The sequence below is a fragment of the Antechinus flavipes genome, chromosome 6, assembly GCF_016432865.1.
Source record: "Antechinus flavipes isolate AdamAnt ecotype Samford, QLD, Australia chromosome 6, AdamAnt_v2, whole genome shotgun sequence".
NCBI classification, from domain to species: domain Eukaryota; kingdom Metazoa; phylum Chordata; class Mammalia; order Dasyuromorphia; family Dasyuridae; genus Antechinus; species Antechinus flavipes.
The window spans coordinates 71,069,591-71,086,983 of record NC_067403.1 but is presented as its reverse complement, the minus strand read 5'-3'; the positions used below and the strand labels follow the sequence as shown (position 1 = coordinate 71,086,983).

At 34.4% G+C, this 17,393-nt stretch overlaps 1 protein-coding gene across 3 annotated transcripts in view; it reads right to left on the bottom strand.

Annotated features, from left to right (window-relative positions):
* Positions 1 to 17,393, bottom strand: part of HHIP (hedgehog interacting protein) — a 137,217-nt gene that overhangs the window by 107,664 nt on the left and 12,160 nt on the right. For all 3 annotated transcript variants that reach the window (XM_051963768.1, XM_051963769.1, XM_051963767.1), the window contains exons 3-4: positions 13,704 to 13,860; positions 12,859 to 13,060 (exon numbers count right to left, since the gene is read on the bottom strand). In XM_051963768.1, coding sequence (XP_051819728.1) covers positions 12,859 to 13,060; positions 13,704 to 13,860 — 359 coding nt within the window. The remainder of the gene's footprint in view (positions 1 to 12,858; positions 13,061 to 13,703; positions 13,861 to 17,393) is intronic.

Below are 17,393 nucleotides of genomic sequence, written 5' to 3'. Positions count from 1 at the left end.
TTAAAGTTTCAGTGGAAAAAAGGAAAATGAATTGTATTAAGGCAATTTAATAAAGCAAAAAAAGCATTTTAAAAGTTGAAAGAATAAAAATAATTACATAAAGACATTAAACTTCAGAGCTACAGAATCTCAAAACAAAGGGTTTTGGTGAGGTTATAGTCTTTTGGAGAAGAATTAAAATAACAACTGTAGTTTAAGGTTTAGAAAATTTTCTACAAAATGTAAAGCTAATAGAAAGTGACCAAGAAAGGGGTATGAAGCTCGGGATAGGAGCAAAAGGTGGCTGAGGTTACTGAGTCTTACATAGGCTCTTAAGATTATCACCAATATCTTGAAGAGATGTTTTCTTTCTCATCTCCCCATCTCAACCTAACAAATCTTAGTGTTGGCCTTTCTTTCCTATCCTTGAAAAATGTTACTCATTCATGGCTTTTTTAGAAATTAGATTTCCCAAAATTAAAATTAAATGTCCTATTTAGAAATTAAATGTCCCAAAAATCTTAGTGAAATTTTAAGCCATTAAAGCAATTATTTTGCCAGTTAGAAAGACTTAAAATCAAGACCTGCCTCCTATCTCATGGGACCATGGGATGCATGACTGGTCAGTTTGCATTGCTGAGAAGAGTGCTATCTTAGAAAGCCCCACACTGATGAAATCGTAAGTCCAGCACAAACTATTTAAACTATTAAAGCTTCAAGAACTGCACTAAGACTTTTGGGACATCCTGTATAATTTAATATCTTTTAAAAAACCTTGAATTAAAATCTTAATTAATAGCTTAAAACTAAGCTAAGACTTTTGGGACATCCTGCATTTGGTAATATTCTTGAGGCATTATGGTATAACAAATGGAATGATAGCCTTGAATCCAGGTCCTCCTGACTCCAAGTCCAGCCCTTAATTACCTCATCTTGGATAAGTCACTTAAATTCTCAGTATCTGAAGCAACTCTCTTAAGTTCCAAAAAGAGCTGCCACTTCATTGGCAGAGGGCGTTTCTTCACTGGAAGAGTTTATGACATTATAGAATCATAGCTCCAGATCAAAAGAGTCTGTGTATGGCACATAACAAATTATGTTAAGTTTGAAGCAAATTTCTCCAATACTAAAGTGCTTTCTCTGTGGATAAAAATAGCCTTCTCCATTTTGATTGTTGGTATATTTTCTTTTTGTGATGCATGTGGTGGGAAGATCGAGGGATGTAATATCACTTGTGTGATCATGAGCAATAAACTTGACCTTTTCAAGCTTCTCCTTCCCTATTCATAAAATGTACATGTGTATATGTATTAAAGAGATGACTAGATTCATTCTAATTCTAAATCTATGATTCTTTGACATATGTAAAGTAGGCTGATACCAATAATATGACCAATTCCACTTATATTGCCTAGAATATCTAAGATGATATTTAGAAATGTTCAGAGATATTTCAGAAAGAAAGAGGATGACACAAGGACAAAAATAACCTGTAAGAGTCAGCTAAAGTTGGGCAGGGCAGAGTTCCTAAATGTGTCTGACCTGAAAATCTCTCAGATGAAGGCAGAGTTTCCATTAACATTTGAACAGTATTGCTGCATAGTACAGGAAATAGGATTAGGAAAATAGAGGTCAGTGGTAATATAACTTAATAAGTACATATTGTAGTACTCAAAAAATATAGATCAATATAATTACATAATGAACTGGGTATCATTATAGTGCAAAAATGAGTAACCACACATACTACAAAAAATACCAAATTATTGCAATGGAAGAAAACATAAACATGAGGTATTCACAGTAATAAAAGAAGTCCTGTATGATCAGATAAAGAACTGAGAAAGTATAGTCAGGAGAGCAGTATACACTATGGATATAATAACCAAAATGAAAGCAATACTAAAATACATAGAAGTTAAATCAATACCCATCAGGTGGGGAATAGCTAATAAAACTATATTTCATGAATGTCATCCTCATATGGCAGATAGTAGGCACTTAAAAATGTTTCTTGACTACATTAATGGAATAATAAATGAAGATTATTACTATATCAGAGAAGCATAGAAAGATTCATATCAAATGACACAGCGAGACAGAGACAGGAAAACAACATACACAATGTCTATGACCACGTAAACAAAAAAAGAACAACTACAAAGCATTAGAAAATGAAGTTTGCAAAATTTAAAAGGATAAGCTTAGGCCTAAAACAGAGATATGAAAAGACAGATTTAGAGGATCCACATATTATATGTGCACTACGTATAATGTCAGATGTTTTTTATGTATTGATTTGTTTTTTTTCCCTAATTTTTTCTTCCTGCCTCTTTTTAATAAGTAATTTTTGATAGGAAATAGTTCTCTGGGATTGGGAAACAAAAGGGACGTCAGGAAGAAATCTAGGTGTTATAAAAATGAAATATCAGCAAAACATAAATATCAAATTATATTTAAAAAATCATCAATAAATTCTATATTTAGAAGATCTAGCTAATTAAAGTAATAAAAGCAGCAAAATTGTTTTAACAAGACAGAAAGAAGGTGAGAATTTATGATGTTGAACATGAATATAGTTTTTTGACCAAATGATGAGCAAGGAAAGTAAAATCAGAACAATATATACTATAAATATATAAACTAAATGAAAACAACTCTAAAATACATAACAGCCAAGTCAATGCCCATCTCTCTTGAGGAATGGCTAAGTAAACTATGGTTCATGAGTGCCATTCCCAGCTGTGCCCTGCATACAGTACACACTTAAAGTAGGTTTTTCTTTACTATAAGGTAAATTCAGGTTATGAGGGTTGGGGAGGATCTAACAGGAAACATTTGAGATATAAAACAAAGGCATTAAAACAACTTTAGAAATTATTTAAAACCCACAGAATCATGACTAGAAAGGATCTTTGAGATTATCTAGTCTGACATTCTGTTTTCAATTTTATAATTAGTGTTTTATTGATGCCTTTCATTAAAAAAAAATTGTCTTGCCACCCACCCTTCCTTTGTAAGAAAGAAGAATAGTTAAGTAAAACCAAATGACCCAGTAACCAAGACACCAAATGACCCAAATGCCATATACTGTACAATGTTCTGCAACCAAAGTCCCCTATTCTTCAAAGTGAAGGACATAGGTGCATCCTCATTTCTTCTCTAGGACTGAGAATGGTCAATACAATTGCTGAGTTCGGCTTCCCCATTTCCTGTGTTTACTGAATACATGGAGGTATAAACTTCTAGACATACTTGAAAGCATTGAGTTCTCCCTGGTAAATGACACATTTTTCTTCCAACCAATCATACTCTTTTTTTCTTACTCCCCTGAGATTCTGGGCAGCGCTGATATAACCCATGCTTCCTACAACTTACCAATATCCCTTCTTCTTAGGAGAAGCTAAAGCCAGAGACAGTGGAAGTTTTTTTTTTTTTTTTTTTAAATAAGTACCTGTTTTAACACAGAGTTGGTACTTTGAGAATATTTAAATATGTGTGTATGTATTTTAAATGAGCCATCCAATAAAAATGATTTCACTGAGTGAATTATTCCATGTTATTATAATCACTTTATGATCCTCACTCTCAGCACAATAGTTCAGTGAGTGACAACTTGATTGTGGCTATTGGCAATATTGAATAATCTAATTGGAGCATTGAGTTATTGTCACAGTATCATAGATTTTCAACTAGAAAGAACCTTAGCTGCTGGCTATTCCCATAATTTTGTAAATGAGGAACTAAAGAATAGAGAGAGGTTATTATTTGGTCAGGTCATAAAACTAATGAATGTCAGTCAGGATTCCTGATTCCAAATTCGATGCTTTATCTACTGTTCATTTGTTCCTCCAATTCCTAATCTGATATTTTCTAAAGTTGAATAAATGATTGTAGAAATGAAGTTTATACTTACTAAAGAAAGACCAGATTCCTCCTATTCATGATATAGCTTCATAGAAACCAAGGAAAGTAGTAGGTAAACGTTTCTATTAAATCCGCCCCCCACCAAAAAAAAAAGTCTCTGCACTTTTCTTTTTTGTGACAGATCTGGGATACTAGTCATTTCTCTTTCTTTCTTACTTTTTTTTTTCAATTCTATAGTCTTAAGAGTTTTAACTGGAAATCCAATTAAGCTTTTAGAAGAGAAAGACAATAGAGAATATTTTCCACTATTTCTTTTTTCTCTTTACTTGCCAGGGAGAAATATGGTTCCAAGAGCTCAGAGAGGAGAAAATTCCTAGATAGGTAAGAAAAGGCAGAGAGTTTTACAGAGTCTGCAAAGGCCCAACCTTACTATATCAAAGCCTTTAATGGCACCAGTCAAAGCTCTCACATCAAGGAACTCTTTTCTTTAACCACCATTTGCAAAAAAAGGATGGAGACAATGTTAAAATATCCTTCACCTGCCAGCTACAGCTCTTGGAGAGTGAAAATGTAGGAGGAAAAATGTTCCACTATTAAATGGTACATGACTACCATGGTAGGAACACTGGACTGGAAATCAGCCAATCTGAAGTCTGTTCCCAGACTTGTCTGTTGGTAACCACTAAATCTCAAGCAGATCATTTCATCTTCTCCTTGTGCCTCATCTAACAAATGTAATCATAATTGCTTCATCTCCCTCATTGGGTTTCTATGAAGATTTTAAAAATATCTCATGTATATGAATTAGCTTTGTAGATTTTAACACATAAAAAAAGCATTCTTATTCTCCATTTCTGTTTCAAAGAGAGAAGTTTTAGAATACTGTGTGAATGAATATTGGTCTTTTCCAACTAGCATAGTCAATTCTATTATTTATATGGAAAGAACAAGGTATTTATTGTTGTAAGATGCTGCATTCAAATCCCAACTGTGCCTTATACATTTTTTTTCCTGTGGAATCTAGAGCAAATCTTAATCTCTCCGAGTCCTATTTATTTCTTCTATAAAGTAAGGGGATATGTAGTCTCACAACTATCCATTAATGACCCAGCATTTATGTGGATATGGATATATATAAACACTATTTTCTTCAATTTAATAATAACTTTTAAAATAAAACAAATAAAACATTACAAAATTACTACAACATATGCATTACTTGATTTTTGGTTCCCAATACACAAACCCCCAAATTTATGAGGTGAATAAGGCTGACATTATTCCCATGCTAAAAAGATTCATCTGAGAAAAAAGTTAACTGAAGTGGGATTATTTCATTAATTTAAAGTTAGCTTTCATAAAATGGGTCTTAATTTGTATCATTCTGGTGGTGTCCTTTACACTCAAAGATGACTAAAATAGCATCATAATGTCTGGGTCAATATAATATTTGTCCAACTCTGGCTGATTAGACCAATAAGAGCTTAGCGGGCTCTATCACAAGTTGGGCACAAATAGTCCATATAATTTGCATCTTAGTATAGAGGAAAGAATCCTCAATATAGAGGCAGAAAGAGATAGAAGGTTCAACTCCTTCCTGTGACTCTTGTTGTGTGACCCTAAGAAAGTCATTTAATATCAATATTTAACTAAGTTTCTTCATTTATAAACTGAGAAAAATATAGCTGTGAAATATATTTCACAAGAGTTTCAGGGAGATCAAATGAAATTTTATATATATATATATATATATATATATATATATATATATATATAATATGCTTTGAAACTTTAAAGCATTATATACTTTACATCAGTTATTATTTTTCTATTATTATTACTAATTGATTCAGGAATTTCCTTAAGGAAAAGTATACCTACAAGTAAAAAAAAATCTAATAAAATATTGTTGATTTTTAGGATACACTTAAATAAAATGCTAAAAGGCAGATTCATTATTAGATAGTAAGTACTAGACCTGAAATCAAAAAGACATAAGATCCTGATGGATGTGGCTCTCTTCAACAATGAGATGATTCAACCAGTTCCAATTGTTCAGTAATGAAGAGAATCAGCTACACCCAGAGAGAGGTCTATGGGAACTGAGTGTGGACCACAACATAGCATTTCCACTCTATCTGTTATTGTCTGCTTGCATTTTTGTTTTCCTTCTCAGTTCTTTTTCTTTCTTCCTATATCTGATTTCTCTTGTGCAGCAAGATAATTGTATAAATATGTATACATATATTGTATTTAACATATACTTTAATATATTTGTATTGGATTGCCAGCCCTCTAGGGTAGGGGGTAAGGGGAAGGAGGAGGAAAATTAGAATAGAAGGTTTTGCAAGAGTCAGTGTTGAAAAATGACCCATGCATATGTTTTGTAAATAAAAAAAAAAAAGATGAGTTCAAATTCTGTCTCAGAAATCACTAGCTATGTGATGCTGGCTTAAGTTATCTGCCTCATTTTTTTTTATGATGAAATAAGGATGATAATACCTATCTACCTCCCAGAATTGTTATACGAAACTGTGAGATAATATTTATAAAATACTTTGCAATCCTCAAAAGTGCTTTATAAATGATAGCTAATAGCATGATATTAATAAATAGTATAATAAAAATAAGAGCTAATAGTAATAAAAATAATATTGCATTCCACATTTTTGCCTGTCATCTTTGCCTGTTTAAATATTTCCCTTCCTTCAAAGATGCAATTCAGATATCACCTCTAAAACATTTTCCCTGCCATACATTTCTCCCCATGTTACATCGTCTTTCCTTCTTCAAATTTCTCATACAACTTTGCCTGGACAGCTCCTTTATACATCATTCTGTTATACCATAGCTATATGTGTATATAGCTTTTGCCTCCTCTCCCCACATCAAATATCAGATGAGAGGCAGCATGGAAAAGGGGATAGAAAGCTTTCTTCTAAAGCAGAGGCTCCCTGCCTCTAAAATGGACTCTCTATGGGAGGCTGGGAAAATCACTTAATTACTCCATGGCAGAGAAACTGACTGTCTACATTTGTACAAGGAGTTTCCAATACCAGTAAAGTCACAGATCCATTATATTATATTACACACAGTAGGCACTTAAATATTTGATGAATGTGAAAGGAAGATAGTGAGTATTTGCTTGGATATACAGAATTTACCATAGTCCAAGCCCATGTAATTGGTAACAGGTATAATTTGAACATACACACACACACACACACACACACACACACACACACAAACTAGAAGGTTTTGTGACCTAAAAGAGGATTCAGCTTTAAGTTGTTTATAGGAGTACAGTGATTTTGTATATATTATATAAATGTTATGTCCATCCCTGAAGCTCTTGTCATTAAATGGAAATTCACTAACGTAAATAAGTATGCACACACATTCATACCATCAGATGTCTCCTTTACTTTTAGCTGGTTAGACCATTTTCTTATTATTATTGAATCTTATAGTCTCAGAGTTTATAATTTAGAAGTTATATTAGTTTGAGCCTTCTTGAACTATTAAGAAACCAAAAATTTTCCAGCCTGTAGAAAGGACTGAATTATATTTCACACGAGATCATCTAATCTAATCACCAAATGTGGTGATGCTGAGTAGGAATCAATGACTTATTCCTTGCTCTTTGAATTCTGATCTTTCACTAAAGAATATTTCACATTTTATTCTCTGCTGGGTAGTACTCCACAGTCAGGGGAAATATGAATGAGCTAGTCAGCGGTGTAAGTTTCTGAAACGTTTACTGTGCCTTCATGCCCTGTGGGCTGATGAGCACTTGGATTTCACCAGACTTGTGATGCTCAGTCACTTATGTGATTACAAGCATGTGAGACAAGAGGCTCCCCCGTAAGGGCTTGCTCCTGTGCACGAAGGAGCTCTCCTCCACATGCTCCCATGACTCTGGGTCACCCCGACTGCTGTATCACCAGAGACTGGCTTCAATGTGTGCAATCACCCGGACAATCAGCAGCTTTCAGACATACGTCGTCTTCTTTCCAGGGTAAATGGGCTACTTCGAAAAGCATCTTTTGAAATGGGAATCCGTGTCGATGGAGAGGGATAGCTAGGAATCCAATGACACTTGTGCCAGTGACAGACACATCTTTCAGCTTTGTCTGTTGCGTGATCTCCCTGAAAGGGCAAGGATGTGAGCTAGTGCATCCGTCCTCTGATTGCTCACGATCACTGAAGGTGAAAGAAATGTGCTCATTAACTTCTCAGAGGCGCGACTGCAGGTGACAGGTGCAGACTTGTATCCACTTTTGCATGCATGCCAAGCTTAGGTTAGCCTTCAACTCCAGTACAGTCAGCCATTCAAAGAGATGCATCAGGAAATTCCATTAAAATACCACCCAGGAGTCCCTTCCAGTTTTTACAGAAACTGACGTGAAATGCCAAACAGGGATGGTATGAAAAAAGTTTTTGAGTGGTAATTTTTTTAAATCACAGGAATAATTTCATCCTGAATGTCAAAAAGGAATTATTCTCATCATAATAAGCATTTTAGTTCTGCTATCTGGTGTCATAAACAATAAGGGTCAAATAATTGACAAACTAACCAGGAATTTTTCAAACATTAAAAAGCTATTTGTTAATTCACATCTTTTTCCCCCCAAAACTATCTGTGCTGACTGTTAGGTTGCCAGAGTCTAATAACTTAAAGCTTGTGGATAAGATATAGAGATAGAAAGATACACACACACACATACATATATATATATAATTATTTTTCATAGATATAATGCGGGGTAAACTATGTATATAGAATTATATCTATATTCACACATACATATATATAGAAACATATACACACATACACACATATATAAAAACACCCACACATCCATATTCATATATATGTGTGTGTGTGTGTGTGTGTGTGTGTGTGTGTGTATAAGAAAACTATAACTCTAAGAAAAACAACTGGGTGAGTGCTATAACCAATCACTTGTTCTCAGATGCCAATATAGAAGCTCTGCAGGTAAAGGTTCACATAAAGGTACATTAAGGGGAAAAAATAGTACTTTCTTCCATCTGAAACAGTCTTGCATAAATCTTTCCAAAAGACTTCTAGGAAAACAGAATTTCTAGAATGTTCCAAGAAATACACAAACAATTTAAAGATTTGGATTTACTAGAATCTTGAATAAAGATACTTTCCTCCAAGAGTCAGAGTTTCTGCATGTCTCCCACTGGCAATAAGGACTAGGAGAAAGAAGAGGAAGAAGAAGAAGAGGAGATAGAAAAAGAAGATAAAAGAAGAAAAAGAAGAGATAGAAAAAGAGGAAAAAGAAGAGGAGGAAGAAGAAGAGGAAGAAGGAGAAGAAAGAAAAAGAAAGAAAGAAAAAAAAGAAAGGAGGGAGGAGGGAGGGAGGGAGGGAAGGAAGGAAGGAAGGAAAGAAGGAAGGAAGGAAGGAAGGAAGGAAGGAAGGAAGGAAGGAAAGAAGAAGAAGAAGAAAAGAAAGAAAGATCTCTTTATAAGTGGGCAAAGGACTTATGATTTCCTCAGCATAGAAAAGTCCCTCTACTTAAGCACACGTCCATCTATGACATAGTAGAAAAAAGTCTTGGGAAATTCCTTAAATCCCTAGAAGTTAAGTGACTTGATTCAGGTCAGAGAACTAAAAAAAAAATTATCTAAAGTAAGATCTGGAACCTGGTGTCTCCTGTGCCTAGTTCATGATTCTTACATGCTTCACCATACTTGTCTATCTACCTTTTTTTAGGGTCCTGAAGACTAAATTCCATCTTTCACCTAATCCTTGAATGCCAGAGCCCTATCTGTAAGAGGATTTGGGCATGAACCAGCAGAGCTCTACTCAAAGATCTCCAGGAAATGGTGCTAAGTTGTGACTCAGTTTCTGCAAAGCTTACCATTTTCTGAAATACCAAGTTACAAACATAGACTTTCATCACATCTTTTAAAATGGAGATCCAAATGTACTTGTCATCTAATAGCACTTATTTCTCAATACCAACAAGCCATTAGTTCTTTCTGATTCTTTCCAGTGTTCGTACTTGTGACTTCTATATTCTACACATGAAACACAAGTCAATAGCCTAGAATAGAAAGCTTTTTTCCCAGTCCATATGACATCAATGAAAGATGATTTTGCTTGTTTTTAAATTTTTCCCATAGTATTTTTTAGCCTTAGTAAAAACAGAGTCAGAAAGTTAGCAGTTGTTCAATTCCTATAAATGATTTTACCCTTGGTTATTATGCTGAAGTAGAAATGAGGATTCACAGAGCAAGGAGAAGCTTTCAAGCCCTTGATGCTAGCAGGTTCATTTCAGAAAGAAAATGATTGTCTATTTTTATATTCTTTAAAGATTACTAGAGAAAGCAATTCCCTAGACTCTCTTGTAGCCAGCTTCATATTTTAATAGCCCATCTCATGGGGACATTTTTCTTTATATCTTTTCTCATCTAGTTTTACTATATGCCAAGTAGTATGATTTGGGGGGCTTGCCAATGGGTGGAGATGTGGTACTTGAAGAAAGTATATTATAGAGACCAAGTGAACTCACATTGGCATTAGTTCCATACAGAAATTGATGAGCAAGATGAACCAGAGTGCTCAGAATAAAAAAAAGGAGAGAGAGAACCTGGAATCTTGTGGGGCTGGAAGCAGGATCTATTTTTTTTTTAACAAATTTTTTTCTTCTAAGTTTGATTCATGCCTTTAAACCACAGTACTTTCTGGACTTAACCCTTTCCCACAGAGATTTTTACCTCCAAACAAAGAAAGTCATTAGACAGTTATTCTTGCTCGATAGAAATGTCCAGTAATTGCTCTTTGCTTAAAAAAAAAATAAAAATACTATCAATGCCCTCTAAATGCTGGCATCCTAGTACAAAGGTCAGTTGTAACAGCCTAATCACAGTTCTGATGGCACATTACTGAACTCACGATTCATGTTAATATAGTTTTGTATCTGAAAAAATACCCTCTGTATTTTATTACATAGGAATTTTTTAAATGTTGCAGGTACCATTGTATATGCTCTGTAAGTGAAATTTGACAGTTTTATTTAGAGAATGGATCCTTTTGTGTTTCAAAAGCTAAAAACAATTGAGTTTAGAATATACAGACAAAAATATTCTTTAGCTCTTTTTTATAATTTAAAAGGACCATTTCTTTTTTTATTTATAAAAGAGAAGCTGAAAGCTTGAAATATATCAAAGAGAACATCCAAAGTTAGAGCAATTAAAGTTAAAATGCAAAGATTGTGAACATAACATGTTATAGAGGAGAGATGTCAATTCTTGATTCTAAAAAACCTGCCTTTGTCTGTTACAGCTGTGTGACACTGGGCAATGCATTTAGCTTCCTTGGATTTTAGTTTGTTCAAATATAAAATGAAAGATTTGGATCGAAGGATCTCCAAAGCTCCTGCCAGCTCAATAATTGTACAATTAATGGTATTAATCATCAACATTTCTCATGAAGCCAGGATTTGAGTTCCTAAATGTCTGTTGGGATAGACAGGCTCAAAAAGTAGTGATGTGATGTTAGCATTAATGAGACAATGCCAGCAGTGATGGTATTAGCACATGACTGCGTTAGTTTCTCTATCAAAATCTGACATGATCAATCCATGCTCCTCCTCTGATTTATGTCTGTAATTTGGGGAATATACAGTTAAAGATGTCTGGTAGCTGGGACATAGACCAGTGCATTCTAAATATTTTAATCTTTAACTTTTTTTTTCAAATAGAAAAGACTATGTATCTTTTTAACCTATGCTAAACTGAGATCTGGAAGATTCAAAGTTTAGATTTTAAGATACATAATAACTAATCATTTAGGTTACTCAAACTTCTATTGTTTTAAAACTTTAAACTTTTGTTTAAACTAAACTTGTTTAAACAAAACTTTAAATTTGTATCTATGACACAATCAATATTCAGAAACAAGTAAATATTAATTTAAGTCAAAAACTATGTACTAGAAGGATTAAGTAGTTTTGAAGAGAGCTATTTAAAAAGATGGACATTCTTTGGACAGATTATCAAAATGCATGAGTTCTCTTTTTAAGTAATCTTCACTGGGCTCAAATATTTTATTGTTGTTTTTCTCCCCTACAAGTATGCCCCTTTTTAATGAATAATTTTTTACACACACACAAACACACACACACACATATTACCTTATAGTTTCTGGTTGTCAAGAGTATCCTAGATGTGGAACTAAAATGAATTTTTCTTATTCTAAATGGACCCAACTACAAAACAAACCAGATAACTTACTGGAAGAAAGCATATTGGGGGAAATGTACTCCATAACAGAAAGCTTAAAAACATTTGGAGTGGTGGAAATTAAGAACTTAATTGGGTCCAGATCAAATGATGTTCTTGGGTGCTCAGCCCAGAGCAAAATCTGTATGATACCTATGATAGCATGATGAGAGGAAATACACATGAAGTTATTTTGATCACTTTGTCTCAAAATGAGGAACATGAAGAATACCACACAACCACATGAATATCTAGAAGTACTCATTGTCTAGCAGATACAGATGTAAATGTCTCATTCTTGATCATATATGAATCTCTTATGCATTTGAAATTGGCAGTTCAGACTATGGGTTTTTAACCATCATAATACACTGGACTTGGTATTGACAGAACCAATTGCGAATGACTCCAAGGGGCAGCTAGTTATACAGTCTGCTATGTAGCTTTCAGTGCAAGCCTGAGAAAACTCATTTGAAAGGTATAACCTCTACAGGGATAGAAAAAACAGTGTAACTATCTGCCCAGGGATTTTCTCTCTAACCACCAAACCCAGAACAATCAGCAACTTCCTTCCACTTCAGTTAAATTATTTAATTTCTCTCCTCTTTCTGCCCCCTTTTCTCCTGAAAGAGCCACAATTTTCTCTCTATTTTTCCCTTTAGGAAAATGAACAGTATTAGAAAGATAAATCCTGACAAAAAACAAAAATAGCAAAAGGTGCCACAAAATATAAAAAAGATTAAAAGAATGCCAACCTTTATTCCGCTCTGAACAAGTTTGTGTATGTCCAGAAAAGGTTCCTTGAGAATTTCTCCTTCTGGGGTAAATATCTTCACGTAGCCTTCCTTTTCAAGGATGAAGAGACGATGGGAGCCATCTCCACAGTGCAGGGCGCCAATGGGTTGCCTCAACCCACTCACAATTTCCTGGGCACAGAAGCAGCTGTGTTTGTGCTTTCTAGACAAATCAAAGAAAACCAGTCAGGTTTTTTTTATTGGGAATGGAGGGAGCAGAGATGTAATATCTCACACCTTTTTCAAGACATAGTTTCTGAGGAATCAGTGTTTGGAGGGTGGTGAAAGGCTACTGTAACAGTCACAATATGGCAGGGAAATAGATCTTTTAAAAAGCAAAGCAGTTTTATATCAGAGAGAAGAATAAAGGAGATATTAGCAAAGATAGCCTAGATGTATTTTAAAAGTTTCTCTAAATTATCAGTTTAATTTTTAGCAAGCTTCACTAACTATTCATAAGTCAAAATTTATTTTTAGAATATTAGAGAAGACTATCATCATGAAGAAATGATTTGTTAATCATAAATAAATCATACTGAATAGTTCAATAATGAAATACAAATGTAAAACTATATCAATGAAATATATATGAATCAGAGAGAGACCAAGCTTAGAAAACATGATTAGTAACCTAAATATTAAAAAGGCGTTTACGTTAATGTAATTTTTAAGAAAGCAAACAGAAGGAAAAAACATCTGGAGGACACAGCTGCTGAGCATAAGCACAGACTGAGTTGATTCACTGTCAAAACCACAAAGATTTGTCAGTTTTTTTTTTAGATTAAGCAGCATTTATCTTTATGAACCTGCTGATCTCGTCCACTTTGTCATATTCTTCCATCTGGTCCAAATAGTTAGATGTTGGGCCTCTCACTTGTTTTCTTGGAAAATCTGGAAAGCACAACCCACCATCTTTTCTTGCGTAGTAAAAGCAAAACTCATCAGCTGACGTTTGAAGGAAACCTTTGAAGTAAATGTAAAAAGAGATCATGAGAAATATTTAGCATCTGAAAGCATCTGAATTTTTATATGTATTCTGAGTAGAAAATAAAACTCCACTTAAATAAAGCTCACAAAAATTTTGCATGATAGAAACTGTATAGAGAAAAAATCACCTACATATGATTTATTGTCCTGTCAGAAATCATAATTTTTTTGCAGATATAATGGGAAACTCCTATGTGGGAAGTTCCCTCACCAACTTAATGCAAGTCAAGAACAATCGAAGGATTTTCCTGAAGCTGGGAGAGGTAACATGACTTGGCCTGGGTTATAGAGTGAGTGTCAGAAGTGGGATGTGAACTCAAGTTATTTTGATCCCCAACCCAGCACTCTTTTTATGAATGACAATAAAATTGAAATAAAAATACAGGAGATATTGAAAAGAATCTTATAAATAAATACTTAATATGAATCTTAGAGTTTCTTTCTGATCTCTTTGAAGGGGAAATGTGAGCTTCTCCAACATGAATTCTTCTTTTAAAGCTGTGCTATATATACTATTACTTGATAGACTCTAAAGAGAAAATACAAATTCAAAACCAAGATTTTGATACATAAAATCTTTCTTAAATTTTAGAGAGTAGAATGTAATCTGATCTGCTCAGTGATGAGTGCTTAGTATAGTTGTAGCATTTATGATTAAATGGAGAAAAATCAAAACAGTCTTGTCTTATCACATCACTATCACAATGGCATTGCTTCTCTTTGCAATAAACAGGAACTGACCAAAAGGAGGCAGCATGATGTAATGAATGGGGCATTGCACTTTTTGGAGTCAAGAAGACCAGAGTTCAAATCTCACTTCAGTCACTCACTAGCTGTTTGGCTTGGCAAGTCACTTAATCTCACTGTCTATCAATTTCATCACTGATAAATGAAGAAATTGGACTGATGGACCTCCCTAGTACCTTCCAGTTTTAAATGAATGATCAATACTGAGTAGTAGAGCTACCATTTTCAAGGATGTAAAGGGACAGTTTCTATTCTAGTGATTTTTATACTGTAAGTGTCCATTTGGATGAATTTTTAAATTGAATTTCTCTTTCATGTCAACAAGTATTCTGCTGCTAGTAGAACTAGATATAAGAATTATTGTTTTATATATAAAAAAAATTCTAATGATCATCACAGGGTAGTTATTCTCCAAAACAATCTTATATGCTATCAGCCTTTCTGTTATTTTGTGCTTGAGGAAAAAAGCAAGAAAAGATAGACACAACATGACCTAGTAACTGTTGAAATGATTAGATGGCAAATCCTTGACACAGCTATCTTCAAAGTCACTTCCAGCTTAAAGAACAAAAATCTTGCTCTATTTTCAGGTGAAATATATTTGCCTTCTCTACTTAGCATTTAAAGCTCTTTATAACCTGGCCCCTTCCTACCTTGTCAATTTTCTTCCAATAACCTTTCACTCACTGCTACCCCTACTCCCTTCCCTCCAACAGAGCATTGCATCTCCTTGCTTCCATACTCGCTTCCCCCCATGTCTTGAACCCCTCACTGCCACCCCTTGATTGCCCAGGTATTCATCAAGATTCTGGTCCCACTTTCTCTAGAAGTCTTCTTCCAGTCTTTTCAGTTGCTAATGCCTTCCCCTCTGAAATGATCTTTCAGCCATTCTATATATTTCAGATGTATTAAGTTAACTTGTTACCTTCTCCAATAGTGTTAGCACCCTGGGGCCAGAACCTTTTGCCTTTGTAATGTTTCTTGACTGACTGACTGAGTCGTTAAGACAATTATGAAGCTCCAGCTTTTTATCTAGATTTTCATGATTATCAAATGTACTATATGACTAAAGAAAACTCTTACTGAGAAAGAGAAGTCTTTATTTTAATGTCTTTTTATTCCTTCCTTTATTTTATTTTTATTTCTTCCTTTATTTTAACCTATTAACCTATTCCTTTATTTTAACCTGTACTGTTATAAAGACATGTAATTAATTGATCATTAAAAAGATCTTTATAGCACGAGTGAGATTTTGACAAAGTTTTCTCTACTTCAGTTAGCAAGGTTTTCTTTCTGGTTTTGAGTGTTCCATTATTCCATAATAAAGGAGGGCCAGGAAGCAGAGGAAAATTGTGTTTTAAAATATGTTAATTATAAAAACAAAACAAAATTAGACGCACCAACTTTGCATTGGCATCTAATTTCAGATTTTGATTGTGACGTTGCAAAATGGCTTGCCAGCATTATTCTACATACTCACCAGTTCTAGGTGAAAGATTCCTACTAAGTAGGCTGAAACGAAGATGTGCCCTCATGTGAGCAATTTTTAGGGATGCTTTTAGAAGGAAGAAATTGAGCTCAGTCAAGTTGGGCATGCCAATGGAACAAGCATTTTCTATCCCAAATGGATAGTAGCCTTAAAAATTACTGGGCTTGATTCTCCTGTGACATCAGTCCCCTGAAATCTTAAGTTGTTCTTGGAATTTGAAAAAAAAAATCTTGCTCTGGGCTGTCTCTGTTAGCGGATGTGATAGATGGATCCTCCCCAGTCTCTGAAATGTGCACTCACTGGTGATTTCCAGCTAGATGACTGTCTTGAAACTGGCATTTGGGAAAAGGGCAAGTGAGAGCAGATGTCTGGGTGGGGGAAGGGGAAAAGTAGGAATGACAGCTGGGGAGGGGGAAAGCAGCTGAGAGGAGGTTAGCTGCTTTGTGAAGGAAGAGAGGGATTAGTAAGTGGAGAGATGACTGAGGGATGAGACAGATAACTCAGGTTGATAGAATCAAACTTTGAAGGGACTTTGTCTATCAAGATAGTTTCCCAAAGGTTATTCTACTTCTCTAGGTTTTAAGGGTTAAATATATAAATCAAAAATACCTAAGAGAATTTAAATAATTCTCTTCCAGGAAAAAAAGGGGAAGAGCTTGATTTGAAAGCTCCCATGCAGACTTTCAGCTCTGTGGTGGGGCTAGGTTTAACATTTGGATGCCCATGCCTGGTTCCTATCATCTTTGAAGTAAATAACTCCAGGTAGAGATATTTTTGTACAAATGTCAAGAATCTTGGACCACTCACATACTATGAATGCATTTATGATTGAGTGTGTAAGTTATCAGGGCTTTCCATAAAACACTAATGAGAATTTTTGCTTGAAGTTGATGTAGGCTTACAGAGAGTAATTCAAAGTGTGATTCATAAGGAAGTTAGGATTTGCTTTTATAAAAATAATCTTGTTTTATAGTCCAGCGTTATAGTCTGCAAAAGAAACCATTTTAAGGGGAAAATTAATCAACAATGCTGGTGGCTGGTTCCAATTTATATGGAACTAGCAAGGGACAATCATGAGGAAATGAGAAATAATTTTCAAATGGGAGATCTGAAGATTAATGAGTCTTAATTCATAAAACTTCTTTTCAAGGCTCTGGAGGTACCATGCCTCTTAGACAAATTAAAAAAAAATAAAAAAGCAGAATTCTAATGCTGAATTACTTCTGGAACTTGAGAAGTCTGATAATGGAAATATGATGATGTCTGAAAGAAT